Consider the following 22,180-nt stretch of genomic DNA (forward strand, 5'->3'; position numbering starts at 1 on the left):
CTATCCTCAAAATCCAAACTATGCGGCCTTGAATGTCTGACAAATTGTGCTTATCAATTTCTCGCCTGGTAAGACTCCAATATTTTCTTCCTCCTGCAAAGGTTCTTTTTTTGTTTTCATTTTAAAGCACTAACTAGAATAATGAAAGTTGCAACCAAAGAGATAAGGAAATTAAAGATGCCAGCACCACTCAGTGTAGTAGATTGGACTTTTGGGTGAAAAAGCAATCTTTTTTGTACAGAAAATTGGATTAAATCTGTGCATAACAAATCCAGCAATATTAAAGGTAAAGCAAATCTAGGACTGTCACAAACATAAATACATTTAAAGGGAAATTCTTGGTATCGTTTCCGGTCTTTTGGAACATGGCAAATGCCCTGCAGTATATTCAGTCCTTCATTCTGTTCCACTGCAAAATTTGCCCATTAAGGCCTTTAATTCCTATCAAATCAGAGCACAGGAGAACCATACTCCGCTACAGAGGGCAAGCTAAAGCTTTGCTATTGCCACCAAAGGATATTAGGCCTTCAAGCTGACCCTTTGCCTTTCCTACTAGCTGCCTGCCTGCTTCTCAGGCAGCACCTACAACTTCCTTGGTCTGAGAGGGCAAATGGGATGCAACGCTGCAGTTGGCATTGGCCTTGCTATTCTTAAAAATGCCTTACAAAGACAGTAAAGTAGATAAGGTAAATCTCTGTATTGAAAAGTATCTTTCCTCTGTGTGCTGTGTTTCTCACATGCTCTGGGGGCAGAGGTCCCATGCCTCCTTTGCCTCATCTTCCTGACTGCGGAAACACTGCCAGCAGAAGCTTTCCTTGCAAAGGAAATGAAATGGGATTTAAGGAATAAATTGTTACTCTCAAATGGGGAAAAAAGTATGATGTGAAGCCCATGGGTTCAAATGTATTGACTAGAGTTGTAATAATATTTCTATGACAGCCTATTATGAAGAAACAGAAGCAAACAAAGTCTGGCTCTAATTCCCTACTACAATGTACAGTATATACCAATATGCCACAGGCAGAGCTGAGTTTAAACGGGCACGTGGCTCAGGTCACCAGTGCCACAGCCAAAGACACAGGAACACACTAGGTCTCACACAGCATCATCTTCCTCCTCCAGAGACCAATAAAATACAACCCCCCTGAAAGCTCCCTGTGCTTTATGATCGTCCTCTCCAGTAGTAGTAGTAGTAGTAATAGTAGTAGTAGTAGTAGTCATAATAACAGTATTTTTACACTGTTGATGAGAATTGCACGCAACCAACAAAGTGCCTCAGTCAAGAAGATGGATCCTGCCAGTGCTGACTTGGGCTGATGTCATGTTGAGAAACTGGTGAGCAACATTTGCATTAGTCCTCATCCCCCTGTCCCACCGCTGGCCCTGAACCCCCAGATCAATGCCACCAAAAGAATGGTGATATGGTCAAGGTGTGGGGCTGAGGACAGTCTGTAGGGAACTGGCCAGCCATGAAGGAACACACTGCTGGGAAGAAAGGGCTGCCACTTATTCTCAGGACAGAACTACCCAAATTTGAAACAGCTTTTAAAAAATATAAAAAAACCAGCCCCATTTCTTGTTGCAGGTATCCAAAACATCTCTAAACACACAGAGAAATAGACAGGTATTACTGAAAATTGTAACCAGTGTTGAAGCTGCAAAACTACTCTTTGTTGTAGTTGTTTGGATACAGAAGGGGAAATTTGCTGTAAATAAATATTAAAAAATATTTTTTCTTAAATGCTTGAGATTTTTTTTTCTCCAGTCTCAGTGGTATTTTCCTGTCACTTGCTCCTCCAGTTGTGCTGATCTTTTTATCCTATGTGTGCTCAAGCGTCCGACACAGAGTGTTCTCTCTCCACTGCAAGAGTCATCCCAGTCCCACCCTGGCCCAGCTCATATCCCACCCCAGGCCCCATCCCCATGGGCTTAGATAAGCCATTCCTTCTTGCTCTCGTCTATGGTCTCCGTGAAGTTGGGGTCATTGTTCATGATGGCAGCGTCAGCGCTCTCAGCTGACTCTGCCCCTTTGGCCTCGTTGGTGTGATAGGTTCCCTTGTGACGGAACATGTAGCGAATCAGGAACACCAAGGTGCAGAGGATGGTGAAGATCACCACTGCGATGACGCCTACACACAGGAGGAAAGAAAAGATGCCATTAGCGAGACCAATTACAGATTTCGACACAAAGAAAGGATCTCAAAACTCCTCTGAGCTGAGCTGAAGCCGCTCAGGCAGTTAGGCATCACCACGGTTGATTGGTTTCCGCCAGTCTAATATTTGTATATAGTTCTCACTATATATAAAATGTTACTCAATGAAGTCTGCTAATGACTTTCATCCCACAGTGAAACTTCAGCATTAATACCTACTTACAGATCTGATCTTTGCGGACCATGAGGCAGAGCATGTCTCAAAACAGTGAGGTAAAATGGTGATATATCATGGCCTGGGCAGCTCTTTGAAGATGGAGTCTGATGTACACTTTCTAGTCAATGGCTGTAAAGACCTCAATACGTGCCTCAACATATCCTCGAAAATTGGCTTGGCTCACTGTTGGCTCACTCCACCCACTAGGCATTGGCTCCACATAACTGCAGATGTAACTGTTTTATTATCAGTTCTATCCTTAATTGCTCTCCTTGCAATGGTCTATTTGGGATTCATCCCTGTTATGGAGAAGTCTCATGAATGTTATCCTCTTTGGTATAGGTATCTATTTGATAAAAGTGCACTGTTCCTTCTTTGGCCCTTCTCCTCAGGCATAAGGATCTTCCAGGATGATGTTATGAAATTCTCAGGTTAAAAATATCTTGTAATCAGCCAGAATTATGTTATGCCACTTTAGGTTAACCAAGGCATTGGACAGAGACTGTTCAGGTGTGACCTAGATTTTTCTGAGGAATGCAGTGCTGTCTTTCTAGTATTGTAAAATTTCAGAGTCTTAAGGAAAAGTTGTAAGTAATAATAAAAATAAAAATATAGATGAGAAAGGAAAAATAACATAGCAGATCAAAACTAAAGCAACTATTCTAAACTTGGATATGGAAACATAGACCCTTGAGGAAAATCAAGAAATTCCATCAGATGGCATATACTACTATACTCAGTGTTGCTCTACATGACAAAACCCACTACCAGTACACCATTTTATAAGCATTTAGAACTGGCTGAAAGCTAGCAGGCTGATCTTAAATTTGATTATTTATTTTTATATATATGCCTTCAGAATTGGATGAAGTGGTAAAGTTCTCCCAGGATAGTTATGGTGCAACCCTTTTGCACTATGGGGCAGGACAGATAAAATTGCACATGTACATAAAATTAATCAGGATCATTTTTTCAGGAGGCAGGTGGCCAGAATATTTTCAATGGAATGCTAATTCAAAGTTCCAATTCTGGCATTACTTAACATTACCTACCATACTGGGGGGACTCTCCAGCACATAAGTTATAGCAGAACTTGGTTCCTAAAACCCAAGGCAAGATCATGAGGAATTTTTGTCAAGGGCAGAGTAGATAGTGTTTGACATAAATTCATGTTGATTCTGCCATAACTGGAAAGGTGTCCATCCTATTTCATATAAATTAATTACTCTGTTCATGTAAGTAACTCCTGCAAAATAGCTTCCCACATGGATGCTTAATATGTGGATTATGAATATCAGTATTTTGATTTGGTTAAAACTGAATCTGAGGAGACAAACTAAGCAAAAACAAACTAGGACTATGTGTCTGAACAGATTTACACAAATTTCTGTTTAACTTTGTTCAAATGTTGTTTTCCCACATAGTCAGCTCTTCACAAATAGCTTGAACATGTTACTAACTGCAATTCAGCCATCAGAATCATACTGCAAAGTATGTTAGAAAAATAGACAGTTTTCTTACCTCCAATAATAGCAGAGTTTCTGTTAACTCCATCTCCTATAGCTTGACCGTTGTAAGGGAAATCAGCACTCGCTGTAAACAGGGAATTAAAGATTCATGTTGTAATAGCAGTGAAATTTCTGTATGAAATTCAGAAATATATCCAACATCCTCAGATACAATTTAAAGAAAATTGCGATCTCTAGATATTTATCTAAAGAAGAATAAAAGAAAAAAAATATTTCACTATTCTTTAATCTCTCAGAACTATGTGTCTCCTCCTCTTAACAACAGTAAAATTAAAATAAAGGAGGTACTCTTGGTAAGGGCTGCTGTCAATACAGGAGGTCACTTTGCCACTTTACTAACATCAATTCAGTAAGTTTTAAATGGTAAGTTAACAGAAAACCAAGCAACCCCCTTTCTTTTAAAAGTGTGTCATCATAGCTATTATTAGAGATTTTTGCCTTCGTCACTGCAATCCATTAAAGGCTTCAGAGGTTTCCAGGATTCTGTGACCACCATTGCATACAACTGCAAGCTCTTTGAAAGAAAAACTGTCATCCTTTTTGCTGCTGCACAGCCCAAGGTAAGAGAGGGGCTGCATCTTCTGTCGGTCAGAACCAGAGAGCAGTTACCCAAAGGAGCACATGCCAGCACCTTTGCTACTCTAAGAGAAAGCCCAGCATGTCAGCTTAGCCACTGCAGGAGGTGTCTTGGAGCTGAGAAACAAAGACTGAGTTGGAGGAGCTGAGCCATGGCAGGCAGAAGAGCCCATAGGGGAAGAAAGCCTCCAGCAGACAGATGAGGAGAGGAAACACCGTCATATGTACCAGCGCTCACCTGCCAGCGACCTAAAAAGGAGAGACTCCTTGCAGCAGAACTGGATGAAGGAATCAGCACAGGTTTAAAGTAGAATTTGGATGGTAGCCTTGGTTTTAACCTCCAGAAAACATCACTTTCAAAGGCAATCTCATCAATTAAACTTATAATCAGCATTTTCTTCATAATCAGACAAAGCAACTAGACACTGTAATGACTAAGCAAGCCCAGGGACGTAGGTGAGTGGTTTGCAATCATTTCCTCCTTTGCCACTGGACTACTGCATTGATTTTGAAATAATGTTGCTAGAAGTACTTAACTGGAGAGAGTTAAAATAATCGAGGGTATACATTACTTCTCAGGTCAGTATTTAAAATCCAGGTGTATTTTCCTTGCTTGATGTATTTTCCTTGCATGATGGATTAGGTGATATTGCATTAAAATAATCAGTTGTCTTTACAAGCCAGTGATGCATTCAGTATACCCAAAAACTGGCTAAAGGAATTGAACAGTCTTTCTGTTAGCATGGAGTAAAATTCATAATAAAGTTCCTTTTGTATTGTAAAGCAGCTGCACAAAAGAATGAATAGCTTCAGCTTGCCACGTGGCCTGAAAAGAGTTTGGGGCTAGAGTAGCCTTCTGTGTACCTACTCTGGGAGAGAGTTGAACCAGCTGTGTGTTCAGCAGCTAGTTTTTGGCTAGTCGCCTCTGGGACAAACAAGGGCACATTTCTCAGGGCTCAGTGGATGGGGCCTGTCCAGCAATTTTTGCCAGCAGCTATTGTGCCTTTGACATTTGTTGGTGCTCTGGCTTCTGAAAACTTTCTTCTGCACCTCTCTGAAACAAACCAGGCTAAAAATTCTAAATAAATACCTGGTTCTGTATCCGTGGATTTTACACCAAAGAACTGTGCAGGGCCATTAACGAAGACATTTTGGCACAGGGTCCATAATAACATCCTTGCAGTGCTAAAAGTGAAGGGTTGGCAGTAGGAAAATACACCCTAGCTTTAAATCTGCCTTCCCTGCATCTCAAGGAAACTCCAAAAGCCAAATAATACTACGTGAAAAGCATCAGTTTGCCAAATTGCAAAGAATTGCTCTCTGCCATTCTAATCCCAAAGGAGGCTCTTGCCATAGGAGCAGCACCACAGGCAGTTAACAGTTCCTTGGTTAACAAGTAACTTGGTTGAGTTGGTCTCCTGTGTCCTCACACAAGAAATCTGAAAATTGGCAATGGTCACAGTTCCTACTTCCTTTACAAATGAATATTATATTTTATCTTCCTTTACAAGGTTATTTCAAGGACCATGGCACTAGTGAAGTGTGAAGAAAGAGGAAAGCTGCTGTTCATGGCAGCATGATCCCTCCCAGCCTGCCACATCAAAACAGCTATGCTACAAGGGATTCCTGGAAAATGAACACCAGAGTTTATGATGTTCAACAGCCACTGAAGTACACTGCAGGATAATGAAGAACACGAAGCAGGATGTGAAGCTACATCCTTGATCTTGTGTGAGAGCTGCTGCTAGGACTGGACTCTGCCTCCATCCAAAGCTGCTTTCCATTGCACCTAGTCATTGTACACACTCAGGAGGAGGTGTCCATTGGATCAATAAGCAGATGTGATTCACTCTGAGACTCTCATCTCTGACAAAAAGGAAACAGGAACATGTGTCTGGGGCAGGGGACAGTGTATTTCAGCAAGAGTTCACCAGATTGGCTAAGTTGTGCCCTGCTGCAACTGTTGGAGAGCCAGGAGTGCTGTAGTGAAAAAACTGAGCTTAGACTTTGGTGAATCTTTTTTTTAAAGCACCTGTGGCAGTGTTGGCAATAATATTGTATGGCAATATTATCATCATAATTCATGAATTCCTGTTCTATTACTCTTGTGTCAGCAAGAGATCTGCTTGTATATTACGGGTATTTTTTTGGCTAACTAAAAGCTCAGCCAAATGTGGGGTTATAGAATATATTTTGCTGAAAAAGTATTTACATGAATTTTTTTTCACTTGGTGTTACTACAGATGGATAGAGGAGGAAGAAATCAACTAATTACTTTCTTTTTTTAAGGGGAAGTTCCCTTGAAATCCTTTTGGGCAGCAGTAGCTTCTCAAATGATCAGAAATAGCTACAGACCAGAGGTCTAAGAACTGCAAAAGGGTAATTCCTGCCACAGCAATTAGTCAGAAGAGAACATGAGGGCACATTCCTCGACCCTCCAAGGTGAGCTTAACAGAGGACTGTCCCCAACAGGCACCAAATGCAGGTATTTCAGATTGCACTCACATCATTCAAACACATGATGATTCCTCTCTGACCTTACTACTTACTAATATTCCTTGGCAATATTAAACAACTTTGCCAAGAAGACAACTAACGAGAATCTTTCTTCCATTGCTGCTGAAATTCAGGAACTAAATGAAGAAAGAACATGTTAGAACAGGCTGACAAAGGGACTGCAGTAATACTGATGCTCTGTTAAAGCACAGAAAACTATAGAGTGCTGTTCACAGATTGTAAAGAGTAACTCCATAAATGTTTTAAAATGATGGCTCAGATAAAATTAATATTGTTACTAGTGCCTCTCAAGTTTCATGGGAATCCAGATCACAGTGGAATTACTAGGTCATATGGCTATCATATGCAGATGAAGTACAGGGTGAGATGATAATGGACAAGTGTGTGCCTTCATTTCTCTACACAGCTGGGAACATCTCTTTCCTGTTCAGATTCTTCCACTGCCGCTGTGATATTAATTCTAACTACATGTGTCGCCAAGCCATTTTTCACTGCTTGATACTTGTACCTTGACAGCTTCCAATCATGACCTGTTCACAGCAAACAAGTGCCACAGAGCTGCAGTTACACTATGCAGTCACCCTGCAAAGCCCCTCTGTACAGCAAGTGGGCTGTGAATGTAATGTAAGATGGGTGTTACTGCAGTTTTGGTCTACACACCATGCAACTTATTTGTGAGCTGAGGCCATGAATAGGGGTATTTGGTTTTCCTTTATTACATGGTCTGGAAAGGTTGCCCTCTGGTTTGGGGACTGTTACTCTTTAGCCTAGCAGTTTTTTACTGAATCATCCCTAGGTTGCTCTGAGTAGCCAGGGTCTCACTTGTGTGAATCAAAACATGAAGAACAGAGCAAAGAGCTTTTTAATCTATCCTGGAAAAGTTACATATTGACCCAAGAAACGTGTTGCCAGCTCCATGAAATCCTCTGCTCACACAGCTGTGGCACAGAGCCATCAGTTTGCTGTCAGGACACACCAAAGATTCTTCCAAAACCTACAGCTAGTGTAGGGATGGACTGCACTGTACCAGTACTAAGCTTCTATGGCTTATGAACATCACTTCATCTGGTTCTTCTCAGAATCCAAGCTGGGTGATGCTGTTCTTTACACCCTGTCTTCCCACAGTAGGTCACTGGGTTTGCTTCAAACACCACCATCCTGAAGCTAACATAAACTTAACAGCTGTAAAAGGACACAGCATACTTTGCTTTCTCTTTCTTTCACAGGCTGTTGTTTGCAAGGCCAGTTTCAATAAACAGAGAGTCTGAACTTCTGTTTTGCACTTGTCAATTTCTGCTATTAGTCTCAGGGCAAATGGGATTAAAGAAACTGCACCAACTAAAAGATTAAAGACTGACTGCAGGCAAAATCCATGTTTTGGCCATCGTTTTAATGACATTGGAAATTTTAGATGACCACAAAAATGCAGAAGAAAACCTACCATCATTTGGCATGCTAAGCATGGTCATTGCCACAGCCAGCTGCAATACAGCAGCCCTGAATGAATGGAGACAGGAGACAGCACTGGATAAACAGCCTATAATTAGGATTACATGTTAAAGATGATAGATTTGCTTGATTTAACTGAGTGAATTATAATTTTGCTTCATTATAGTAGGCGTGGTTTGGCATCTGCCATGTTCAGAAGCAAAGTTTTTTACAATGGATCCCACATAAAAGCCTTTTGCAAATACACAAAACTGACATACAAAATCACCCTGTTAAAGCAGAAAAGTAGTCCAGAAAATCAGTGTGGGCAGAGAAATGACCAAAAGGCTATTCAGTAAAGGCAAGGGGAAACCCAAAACTAATGGGGAGACTTTTCAGGTAGAGTGCAGTACTGAGAAGTACAAAATAAAAAGGCAAATCTCCTCTTGATGTACACTACCAGGAGTGTTACATGTAAGTCACTGGAAGCAAGATTGTAAACAAATTTTTTTGTACTGAGTGGGCAAATCTAAGTTAAAATATACCACACTACAATGGAAGATACAATTTAGATTTCCTTGAAAAAAGGAAGGGTGGGAGTGATCACAGATCTAAAACAAACAATGGTTGAAACCTGTGAAATGCTGGAAACTGAGTTTGTTCAGCCTAGACCTAGCGTGTCACAAGGCTGCTGTGACCTTCCAGCTAAAGCGGATGCTCACAATTTTGACAGGTATTCTCCCATTATTAAGACCAGTTGGGTTTCCACATAAATATGAACCAGAGAAGCAATCAGAACCACTGGATCTGGTGAACACAAGGTATATAAAACCCCCATTAATCAAGACATTGATTAGAACAATGAGAGAACAAAATAAAAGATGTGAACTGTAACTTCTTCTTCCTAACTCTCTTTTGCAGCCAGGCATCCAAGCATTGAGCTTGCAAAGAGAGCAAATGCTAGGGTTATGAGAAAGTGTTGGACACTTGATCCATTCACTAATCTGTTTCTCCATAGGACCATCACAGAGAGGAAAAACAAAAGCAAGCTCTCTGGTTGCACTTTGTCAAATTATGTCAAGTTCGCCAGTCAGGTGAGACTGTACTGCTGTGGTTTGAAATTACAGAGCACTCCTTATTACAGACTGTAAGTACAGAAACTAATTGCTTGACTCTTGGTAATAGAAACTAATGTGCAGTCACAGTCATATTCCTCTTCCTAAAGGGACTGGATTACGAGTGAAACTGTAAACACACACAGAGAAATGATGGAGCAGGAGTAAACAACTCCATTACACAGCCCTACATCAAAGATGAACATCACAACCCTTAGAGTGCAATGGCCCTTTCTTGCTCATCCCACTGCCTGTTCCCATCCCACCCACTGCTGTCTTCCTGAGGTTGGCTCTGTGAAGAGCTATCATGACAAGTAAACTGCAGCAATTCAGCAAAAGAAAAAATCTGAAGCAGTATTAAAAATGCTATGTCTTTTTATGCTGCCAGGGCAAATTCTGTATTAAAAATTCCTATCTTTTTATTTTTAAAATTAATATGTCTATTTTTTTCTTACTTCTTCAAGCTGAAAATTGAGAAAGGAGGAAAACTACCCCTACTCTTGCTTTTCTAGGCATTTGGGAGCAGAATCTGAGGGAGGACTGTTCAACATTAAACTCTGTTAACAGACTTTACTTAGAGTCTCACTGACATCAGGTTAAGTATAGAACTGAGAATTTGTCTGAAGTTATTTTTCATATTAAACACCTCCAAGTTAAAAAAAAACCCAACTTCACACTTACTCCACCACAAAATATTTAAAACGTATTATTAACCATATTGTTTGACCCCATATAGAATGCTAGAACAAAACCACCTTTTTGTAATCATTACTCCTTGAATTTTTAGAGATTTCTCAACTGTAGTGTTAGCTGGTTACAAATACATCCCTATTATGAACCATTCTTCTGTCTTTATGGAAATATAAGTCTTCACAGTCGCAGACAATTTTTTTAGTATGAGTTACAGGATATTGGAAAATGTACACCCACAAAGCAATTCTGTAACTACCAGAACAGACATGCAGCTTAGAGGGAAAAATTAGGGCTTTTCACTTGAAAAATGTCATCTTCTTCTCTCTGTCGGAAATAACACAAATTATTCGGAAAATGTAAATCTCAATATTAGATCAAAATTCACTAATTTCTTCAATCCTTTGCAACCTTCTTGACTGGGGGTGATAGGGAGGAAACAAACCCAAAATAAAGGACAAGAAGTCCTCCAACACATTAGTGCTATTTGGACCAATTACTTAGTTTAAGTTTTGTCAGGTATATTCTGTTAGATCCAAAAATTTTGAAAGGCTAAATAATTTTTTTCCTAAGAATTTCTCACTGAATCTTAAGTGCTTTTTATGACAGCTACTGGTGAATTCTGCTGAGAGAGAGACAGACATGCACAGAGATTTACATGTGTGTAAAACACAAAATGTGTGGTTTTATATTTTTGGTGTGAAGGCTCTCCAATCTTGTCCTTTCATTCCGATGTGAAATGAGTATAAATTAAAAAAAACCCTCTGAAATGATTGCTTAATAGAAACATTAACAGAGCAGTCCTTCTGTATGCAAAACACCTGGGACAGTGTGGGAAAGTAAGTGGGGATTATAGAACAAAGAGTTGTTGGATGTTTCTGTAAAAAAAAGCATGATTTGAGGAGTGAACAAGGGAAATGTCAACAATGAACAATGGCAGCGCTGGAAGAAAAGTGAAGTGAATGATCCATGGTCAATGAACTGGGACAATGCAAATTCTCAACACTAGACACCAGAGTCGACAATACAATCAGTCAAGTCTGCTGTTTCTGAATCACAGAAGCCCTTTAATTTTCTGAATCACATTAGCCCTTTAATTGCCTTCTGCAGGTGAACTTTGATGACCATACAACTAAGGAGAGGAGGAAATGGAATTCTATGAATGGCTTGCATTGAGTACTACAATATGTTTCTTTCGGTCTTGAAAAGCAATCTTCCTAGCATAGGGACAGAAAAACTTGTGCTTTATTAGGAGACCCATTCTTGCAGCTTAAACTCCCCCAGTCAGTCCTGGTTGAAATACAAAACAGGAAAATCATTCCTGCACTGTCTGTTGGGATGGGTTAGGTGATTCTTCCCTGCTTCCTCCTTTGTATGGTCATTTCCCAGCAGTAAGTTTCACACTTTCTTTTGCACACAAGCAGGTAATTGTACAAAGTAGTGGGAAAGCAAGACACTTTACAATATTAGTGTCTGGTACTCGTATACTATGCAATTTTATCCCTTATTGTAAAAGCAGAGCAGACATTGAGGATTGCTTTCGGATTGTGCTTATCTATAGCTGAACTTCAGCAAGTTACATCAGCACATTAAAGCACCCTCATCCAACAAAGACCTAAACTCATTTGTCTTTTAATTCCTGGTAGTAACATCTGTCCAACTCTGGGTCTCACTATGACTCCAGACAAGAACTGCTAGTGTATTAGTCATGCTGGCCTAAGCTATCCCTTTCATGAAAATTTTATGAGTAGCACTTACATTTCACCTGTTAAGGAATATTCACAAATGCTTCCTTTTATAATTAATGTAGAATATGAAATGCTTTAGTGCTCTCAAAGGAACAGCAGAGTTAAGTGCTGGTCAAAGCTTAGCTGTATATAGCTAATCACTGATAATGGACCCAGAGGGAATATGTGAAAGGAGCAAACAAACGCTCCCTCTCTCCCCATCCAATCCATCCCAACAATCAAGAATAGCAAACAAACCTGTAAACTTATGACAGTTTAAAAAAAAAAGAGGAAAAAAAGAGGAAGACTTGGAGTGGGAATGAGAAATGGGTCAGATTGGAGAATTTAAATCTAAAATAAACTTTAATAGCCGGAATGACCTGACTGTAATCTAGAAGTAAACTGCTTTTCAGCCTAAGGAAAGGGAAAAGAAAGCAGCCACATGAAGTGGGCAGGCATCTAAATGCTTCCTTCTCTACTACATTTTCCCCCTAATTTATGCCATCTCTATGTTCCTAGTTAAGGCTACTACCTGCAGAGAAAATATAGTCTTTGCAGAGAATGGAAAAGACTCTCTTTTAATCTTAGCACCTTGTCTTCATGTTAGGTAGCAGCATTAACATTCAAATCACTGCTTATGAAATATAGCTACAATACTGGTCTCTCATTGAATGCCAGAAGAATTTACAAGCTTGGCAGTCTGTCAGCTGTCTGATACACTAGACACGAGTGTCAGAAATTTCACACTGAAATTATAGTCTTAAAGATAAGAGAAAGCTATGCATAATTGTGTAAAGGAACTAGATGAGACTGAGGAAGGCATTTTTATTTCAAATCAATAGAGAGATTTACAGTAATTCAAGTACCATAATTAAGCCCTTTAAGGATGAAGCACTGATTGTGACAAATTTCAAACAGATGCTCTTCCTTGTTAGCTGCTCCATGGGGAGGAAAAAATTAGAAACTATTGCATCTCTGTGTTTACCACTTACCCTCTTGCCTTCAAGAAATACTCAGTGGTTAGAAAGTGAGCTATGAGTTTCTTTTAGACTTAATCCCCAACTGTCTGAGAAAGATGCCACCTTCCTGTTTGAAAACAGCTCTGGTCAAGGCCATGGACTTCTGAGAGAATATTTATATTGAGAGAACTGGAGATGAATGCTGGTTGCCCTCAACAGAGGAAACAATCAGAGAAATACACCAAGATCTAGCAGTGGAAGAACCTGTTGGCCCACAGGGCAGGTTGCAAGTGCATCTTCCATCCCTTGTATAAGGAGTATAAATATGAAACTAGCTTACTTGCAGACAGCCTCCCAATGTTTACATGCTATGTTAATTAAAAAACCCAAACAACCACCTCGAGTAATCAGTAAGCCTGAAGAGAGAATCTACCATCATCCTCTGATTGCAGTACAGGTAGCTAATCCTGCTTGCTATGCTTGAAAAAAGGAGGAAGGTCATTTTATTCTAGCAACCGCCTTCATACCTATTTCTAGTTTTGCTAACTCCTAGGAGATCCAATTTAGATATGTAAGGCTGCATCATGAACAAATGTTGTGCACCTCCTCTGTCCCTCCTGTCCGGACTCATCTGCCCTTGCAGGAAGCCTGAGGAAGTGACACTGCTCCCCTGACATCCCTTAGAACGAGTGCTGTGCCACACGTAACCACTGAGTGTAATCCCCCAGCTATAGGATTCACTGATGCATATAGGACTCTTTCAATGTCTGTGGCCAAGAGCAGTGTGTTTTGTTCATGTGTTTATGACCTAAGACCACTTTGAGGGCTGCATTAACACCCTTCAGCAAGTAATGCCTTTTGATTGTTCCTTCCCACTGTGTCTTTTGTAACAAGCCCTTGACAAGGGCAAGAGCTACTTCCCATCTTCCTAGCTACATCCATACCAGTACACAGCCTTCTCCTCAGATGCTGCCACTCTGCCCTTTGAGATGTGGGTATCAGTGGTCAGAGGGTGAGATGGCAACCCAGGTGATGGTGCCTGAATCCAGAAGGTGACCTCCAGCACTGTCACCAGTAGCACAGTAGTGCACTTTCTTAGTCCAGAAATTGACTGCTATCTTTCAGTTAACAAAGAAATTAGTTGGCCAGTTAGGTGAGCACAGATCATATGGCCAGTATTCAATCCTGCACTCTCCTCTTCTTTCCTGCCATCACTTGTTAAAGGAAGAGGGATAAATTTGTAATAAAAAAGGAGTGAATCCTGCAAGCAGCTGTATTAATCTTGAGGACAGTGGTACATGTCTTTATACAATGCCTTTCCCAGACATGCTCAACATAGGTTTCAAAGTAAGCTGTTGATTCTTAAAAGGCAAGACCTTTCACCTTCTACAAAAAATAAAGAGCATTTAGGGTTTAAATATGCACAGCCAGAAAAAAGTCATGCCACTCGGAAGAACATTGCACATGTGGCATTTAATCCTGCTTCATTTAGTTTTTAATATGTTGAAGCTAATATAGGTTTAACTAAATCCTGTGTTAAATGCCATTCTGTTCATACTCATAATAAATGCATCTTGCAGCTATATAGTACCATGGCAGCTTAGCAGTGCTAAAGCATGGCTTGTCAGCTATTTTATGCACCTTGCCTCTTCTGGGGTCTCCTACTCTTACTAAATTCAAGATTGGGTAATTTGGCAAGTTGGAGCATATTTTACCTAAAATGGAGAGGTACATACATGTAGTAGGTTTCTTTAAATGTTTATATATAAATAAGAAAAATTGGGAAGTGAAATTTTATTAGTAAACTACAGAACCTTTACCATAGGTATAAACACCCACAAACTGAACAAAGCTGCCCCAATAATATGCATCTTCTGATTTTTAGTACAAGGCATTTTAGGTGTGGGAGTTTTTTACCACAAAACCAATCATGTTTGGGCTTCTGTTTGCTTCTATACAATGACCAAGGTGTCAGCTACCAGTGACATGTATCTTAGCTAATTTGAACTGAGAGATAATAAAATTTTTATACATATGCAACGGTAGTAGATATTAAGATACGTGTTAATCTATTTAATATAGTTAAAAGCATGCAACTATAACTTTTGTTTTGAAATGTATGTCAGACAGGTAATTCAATGGGTTCAGACAATACCTAAAGGTAGAGCACGTAATTTTAAAATAGTATGTTCATTGATCAAGCTCTTTTTAGCCTTCTTTCTACACTCCTTTTGACATAACCAAGGCAAATTAGATTGTCTGACATGAACAAAGATAATATTGATGGGAGGAAAACACAGGAAGGGAACTATACTGATGACCTGCTTGGATTTGATTATTGACTTTTTTCTTTTAAATCACCAGACAGTCACATTCTAGGAAAGAATGACTTGTTGAATTCCTGTGTTTCATCACCACCAAGAAAGGATCACCATAGCAACAGGAAAAGACTATGCATGTGAGAATACTCACAAGCTGAACAAGATCATGGTTTGAGATAATGTCCTAGCAGCATGGCAAAATGCCAGATAGGGGTGGGGAGGGAGGGAAGCAGGATTTCTACAATGACAAAGAAATTTAAAAAGAACTAATATTGTAAATGTGAAATATATGTGGATTCAGGGCTAACAGAAAGTGCAAGACAGTGAACTGAGAAGCTGTACAGCCTGTTTGTCTGGGGAGCAAATCAACACGGTTTCTTACTGATAAATCCCTGAACTAGTCTCTAAAGGTCAACTGCCAAGTAAGTGATGTGTATCATTATGATTTTCCCTTTATCCTCTCTGATGGCATCCAAAATGTTTTGCAGCTAGCAGGAGGTGTCCATGCAGTAACTACAGAGAAGAGTTTAAAGCAAACATTTCATGTAGGTCACCCATCAGGCAGAACCTGCTTAACTTCTAGTAATTATCTGTACAGTCTGATTTAGCACTGCAGCCTAGAAGTGAAAGAATCATTACATTTCCCATCTGGTGTATCTGTTCTATTTAAACACTTATTTTTAATCCCCTCCTACGACATTTTTCAAGCCTCAAAGTTCAATTCCACAGTATTTGAGAAGCAAAGCTACAAACCTGAGATTGACTCAAAGTATGAATCAAGATGAGTGGAGAGTTTGTCACTGAATGAGATTTAAACGATATGATACTTCCCACAAAAATTTTCCTGATTGTTTTCTTTTCACTATGAACCACCTATCCTCAACTTTCATGTTTTCTTAAGATTTAAATTAAATAGGTGACATAACACTAAAAACTGCCAATAGAAACATGTTTGAAATGAGAAACTCTGCACATAGTAACTGCTGCTTTCAAAACCATGCTCTTTGCAACCATTTCTTTGTTGCAAAATGAGAGTGGCTTTTGCTTTATCATCACTATAAGTATTTCTGTGAATTTCAAAAGAACTTTTTGTCTTTGTCCCTTTAGCCAGTTTAGTGAAGGAGTAAATTCACACTGAGACTCCTGAGACTATTCCAGCTCTGGAGCCAATGGGACCCATTACTTACACCTCTGATTCTTCCATTTTCTCTCTCAACATGATTTGTGTTAGAAAGTCTTCAGTAGGGTTTGGGAAACATAAAAAAATCCTTAGTAAAAACTGTCAATTTACTAATGCAAAGTGAAACTAAACACAAACATTTTTATTCATTAGATCATTTTGATGACTTACAGGTCATGACTTTGATAACTCAAGGTTAAACAGTCTACAGTACATAATTTTCCTGTGACTGAAACAGAACTAGCTGTGTCAGAGCACCGCAGATACTTTCACAAAGACTGAGTTGTTCTTACTGGTACTGATGAATGAGTTGCTGCAATACCTCCTCTATCATGGAAATGTCACCCAGAGTGAAAAAGTCAGGTCTTGCCCACCAACACCTGAATGTCCTTTCACTCCTGAATCAGTGAAACACCATTCTCTTACTATGAAGTTTCTTTCTACCATAACTCACCTGACACTGTTGCTTCCCTCAGTGTACAGCAGTTCCTCACTGGGAGTCTTTGAAGCAATATGATCTTTTCTCTCTACTGCTATGGATCACTGGAGGGGTCCCTAGCTCTCAGTCTCACTACAGCTAATCATTACCACTTGCAGTCCATCTGCCCATGACTTGAAACAGTCAAGTCTGACTATGGCAATGAGATTTATTTTTTACTGCCAGAAGTTAACAGACAGCTTCAGCCCACCTAATAGCATGCTGTATGCTCCCTGATATCCTTCATGCTGTCTTTGTGACCAAGTACCGCAACTAATACAGAGGAAAAAGTGCAAATTATAATCTATCAGGTCAACAAAGTTTATAAGACAAGACTGAGCCAAAGCAAGGACAAGCATAATAGCATGTGGCAAGGACAAACAGGACCTCTTTCTTTGAACTACAGGAGCTATTAGGAACAATGCAAATATCTTAAGTACATCTCACCACGGTGTTTTACTAGCTTGCAGTCAAATGAAGAGTAAGCAAAACTAACCAACAAAAATTAACAACCAAAACCCACTAGCTGCACAAGATTCAGAGCAGCAGTACATCCTCAAAACGTTTATGGCACACTATTTAAAGACATGAGCCAGTGAGGTATCCATTGAAAAATGTGATTTTATAGAAAGAGGAGCACAGAACACAACCTTCAGTTACAAACAGATCTGATAACTTCAGAGAAGAAAGGGACTACTAGTTTGTGATGAAAAAAATCAAGTAGGATATTGCATGTTATAAACATGGAAGAGACATACTGAAATCTTACAATGGCATGGCATGGCATGGCAGCAAGGAGGGAATGACAGGTTTTACAGCATGATACTGCTTGTATTAATGTTTGGGGTCCTCATCCCTGGAATATCTGTCTCTCCTTACAAACATCTGTCCTATTTCTCTACTGAAGAAGAGCTGAAAGAAAATGCTGCAAGGAGTTCCATGACATTGCAAGAAAAAAAAGGAGAGACTACAAACCCCAAAGTTATGACCTTGGCATGTACTTCTGAGAAAGACATATATACCTGTTCCCTCTCATAAAAACTGGCAGAAGGAGGCATCCCCAAACACAACAGGTGAAGACTAATTGTTTCTTGTCCTCTAGCATTTTAATTTTATATCACCCACTGTCAACCCACCAACTTTGCCAGGACAGGTTCCCATTTACACCCTACAAGTGAAATCAGAATGAGGAAAAAAATACAAGAGAGGTGTCAATATACACCTGACCCTATAAACATAAAGGGAACAGATTTTTTTTTAAAATTATATACCTGAGACTCCAGAAGCAAAAGCTAAAGGGAACAGATTTTTTTTTTAAAAGTATATACCTGAGACTCCAGAAGCAAAAGAGAAAAAAAGCTTCTAAAGTTAGGCACAAGGTAAAGTTAGGACTGTCAGTCACAACACAGTATATGATTGCTGGGATCAGCAAATTGTTTTGGCTTTGCAGCATTTTCAGCACAAGATGAATGCCACCATGACTAATGGGATTTCCCATTAAACATGGCCTAAGGAAAGCAGACATTTCCAAAAACAAATCAGCAATTTACATAAATGTATTTAGCCTAAAATTAGATTTACTTTTTTTTTTTTTTTTTTTTGCATGAAGCTGACTGCATTATACTCACTTATTTAGAATACAGCATACTAAATCCTACTGTACCTTGTTTATATGTGCTTGCAGCCTTTAGCTGACTATATACCCAATGCTACAGAAAAAGTTCTATTGCAGCAGCCAGGTCAAAACTCAACATTCAAATAGTGTAAGACTTATGGGAAAGGAAAACAAAGCAGAATATTTAAAACAAAAAGACAAAGAAAGTACCTGTAAATGCATTTAAAAGTGGTGGCAAATCTCTGCCATTCCAGCTTTGCATTTCCTACCATGATTATAACCCTACAGTCACCTATCAATCGCTTTCTCTCAGTTTTGTTTTTTCTTACAGAGGTAGGCAGACATATTTCTACTCTGAACTGCTCCACTGAGCTAATGTGACATGAATCCCAGCTTACCTGAGTCTAAGTGCCACGGGTCAGTAGCAGCCGACATTGGTGGGATGGTGAGTGGAGATGCTCCACAGTTGGATTCCACCAGTTCTCCTTGGATGTGGACGTGAGAGGAGGTGTTGGTAGGTCTCAGAGCTGCTTTGAGTGGAGCAATCTGGTTGAACTGTACTCTTGATAGGCAGCCAGTGAATCCTGGAGTGTTGTATTTATATATATCTTGGTCAATCTTCCCAATTTCTATGGGAAATTAAGGTGGGAAAAAATTAATCAAAACAGTTAATTGTTTCAGAAAGCACAGTTAATCTGAACACTTGATTCTGAGAGCTCAGTTCCCAAGTCCTTCTCTCAAGGAGACTGAGATGGTGTCAGACCCTGCCAGGTTTCTTTACACCACATTACAGATTAAAGCTGGAAACCTTCAGGCCTTGACGTGACTCGGTTTCACTGCTATGCTATCATTAAAATAAAAGGCGGGCATGAAGGAGTGAGTCAAGTAGTCATCAAAGAACAACAGGCCAGGAAAAGAAATCTTTTCCCCCAAGAAGAGTGGTGAAAGAGAAGGCCAAGGGACAGTCATGTCTCTCCCTCCAGCTGAACCCCTTCCCTAAACCTGGCCTGGTCCTCTTAGTGGGCAGGGACCACTCTTGGTCACTCCTGTCCCCCTCCTTGCCAGCAGACCAAGTGTCCCCTCACCAAGAGACCAAGTCTTCCTTCTGCTGGGGACCAAGCACCCCTTCTCCAGGGAGCCAAGCATCCCTTCACCAGTGGACCACATATCCCTTTGGCCTGAGGTGGAAAACCACCCATCTCCAGTCTCCTTCCTTCTCCCGCAGTGATGAGAGGTGGCAGAAGCACATCCACCCCTCCAGCAGGCTGAGGGAGGAGTAGTGTGCATGCTCCTGTGCCTCCACAACTGGGGCTACGTCAGCTGAGATCCAGCTGCCAGTCACTTCACTGCTATGGGCTGACAGACAAGCTGGCAATGGCATTCATGTGCTGAGCACGAGACTTAGCTGCCACTCTAAAGAAGCCGTTGCCCCTCAGAGTTGCCCCCAAGTAGCTTCTCCCTTCTAAAACACCAGTTAAGATGACCCCAAATCATGTAAAGTGTGACACATGCCCTTACTATCCAGGAACCTTCAGGCTGCTCCCAGCTGTTTTAGTTCTGCCAGGACCTGTTCCAACACCGAGTCACAACAGAAACAAAATTGTCACTCTCTGTCAGCCGCCTGTGCTAGAGGAGTATTAACATTTCAAAGCCTTATTGTAGTGTCTAATATCATATTTACATGGCAGTGGGGAATTCAGCTTCCTTTCTTCTCTAGTAGCACAGAGAGAACAAAAAGGACACATAGAAGCATCATGTTTGTGCTGTACCAAGGACTATTGCTTCAGAGGCACCAAGACACTTTCAAACACCTTTCCCTGAGTAGCTAAGTTAATGCCTGGCCCTTGAAGTTGGTGGAAAAAATCATATCGAGCTGAGCAAAGCAAGATAGCATCCCAGGGACAGAGAAATGGGAGCAGCCCCATGTTGTTAAAATGCAACCTTTTCAGATAGGAGCAATTATAAGGGTTTGAAGAAAGTAACGTTTCAGGGAAAAAAAAGTGTCCATAAGTTACAAAACTGTGTCATAAAAAAGAAAGAAAGGAAAAATGTGGTGGGATAGACAAGGTTCTTTTGAGAGGTATGAGGAGAAACTGGGAAAGTGCTTGTGGATGAGCTGGGAAACAAATCACATCTGGGTTTGTATTTTGTTACCAAAAAATAAAAATAAAAAACCAAAACCATAACTGTTAAAAAATGCATTACTAATATTTTTCAAGTATCTGTGTTCAGTTCTAATCAAACCAGGATCAATTATATGAGGTCTAAGCTGTTGATAAGGGGGTCCATAAAAACTACCATGATACATATGTCAGTGCTATATTCCTAAAAGTACTGGGGGCTTTGCATCAGGGATATGTACAAGGAGTTTCAAGGCTATGAACCACATGGGGCATTTCAAAAATGCTTTATTTTTCGGGGTTACATGTTAAACATGAAGTGGGAGAAAACTGCTGGAAACTGGTCAAATCTTGAGCATGATTAAAACAGCTTCTTGGTTTTCACAAAGAACTAAGCTGTGCCTTTGCTGTCTTTGCAATCATACTGGAATGATTAACATACAACATTTAAGTCTCTTACACACCAAGCATAAGGGCACAAAACAAAGATGCATAATCTGAAAATTACTTGCATTAGATCCTTATATGACTGACTATACAGGAAGGGAATTTCTAGTCCCACGATATATTCCCTTTTCTTTCTCATTTGAGGATGCCCTTTGTCTGTTAGTGCTTATCCAGCCTGTATCAATGTTAGAGCCACATTTCACAAGCTGGCAGTGAGCAGTGACTGTCACCTGTGACAAAGTGGAAACATTCTCAGGCAGGCCTTAGCTAGAGACTAGCTCTAACATTAAAATAATTCTATTAGTTACATAGGTCTTTCATCCTTTTTAGCAACATTTCCTTCAAAAATGTGCTAGTAAGCAAAAAACCCTCACACATGCACACACATACTTTCAATAGTTAGTAGAAACGCTGTAAAAAAGCCAGAGTGCATGCATTTGAATGCTACCTGTAAACTGTATCACACAGACAAGGTGCCTATCTGACCACAACACTCTCTCAATTCAATAAAATATTCACAGTATATTAAGTTAATAGCTGCAGTTTTGACTAATCCTTATAATCGATGAAACAATTACAAGATCGTGTTTCTCTTTAAACACTGTAACCACTGTCACCAACAGTTTAGTGATTTCATTCACATTTTTAAATATTCTGTACAACTTCATGCAGAAGCTAATAGCCTCCCACTCACAATCCTGAATGACAAGAACAAAGATCCATGAATACAGTTGTGCTGCTTTAGCAGCTTCAGCACCATTCTTCTCTAACTCCATAAATAAGTGATGGATACTAGATCCTGAAAGAATTAAAAAACGGCAACGAAACCGCCCAACCTGAAAGGAAGGACCTCACTGAATACCTGCATTTTTGTTTAAAACATTCCACAACTGACTGGCTGTGCAAGTCACCTCATGCAAATTTACCACCAGTTCACATCACATCAGTGCTAAAACAAGATGGATCTACTTCTATGACTGTGAACATGTTCCTTTCCATACACATCCCACGGGGCTCAGCACACCAATACTCTCTGATGTTAGGCCATTATACTTCATCTCCCTGTGTTTTGAGCCTGCTATAAACTCATTCCTAGGGAGTGTAATGA

The 22,180-nt window shown here is 40.0% G+C and overlaps 1 protein-coding gene across 1 annotated transcript; it reads right to left on the minus strand.

Annotated features, from left to right (window-relative positions):
• Positions 1–1,929: 1,929 nt before the first annotated feature.
• On the minus strand, positions 1,930–19,134 carry LOC103799920 (contactin-associated protein-like 2; the record flags this gene model as incomplete). Its single annotated transcript, XM_009072275.1, has 3 exons — positions 1,930–2,129; positions 3,892–3,963; positions 18,904–19,134. Coding segments are annotated over 3 exons (503 nt in total), but the record flags the coding sequence as incomplete, so codon positions are not given.
• Positions 19,135–22,180: the final 3,046 nt, after the last annotated feature.

Source organism: Acanthisitta chloris, unplaced genomic scaffold (genome assembly GCF_000695815.1).
Source record: "Acanthisitta chloris isolate BGI_N310 unplaced genomic scaffold, ASM69581v1 scaffold19203, whole genome shotgun sequence".
In the NCBI taxonomy this organism is placed as follows: domain Eukaryota; kingdom Metazoa; phylum Chordata; class Aves; order Passeriformes; family Acanthisittidae; genus Acanthisitta; species Acanthisitta chloris.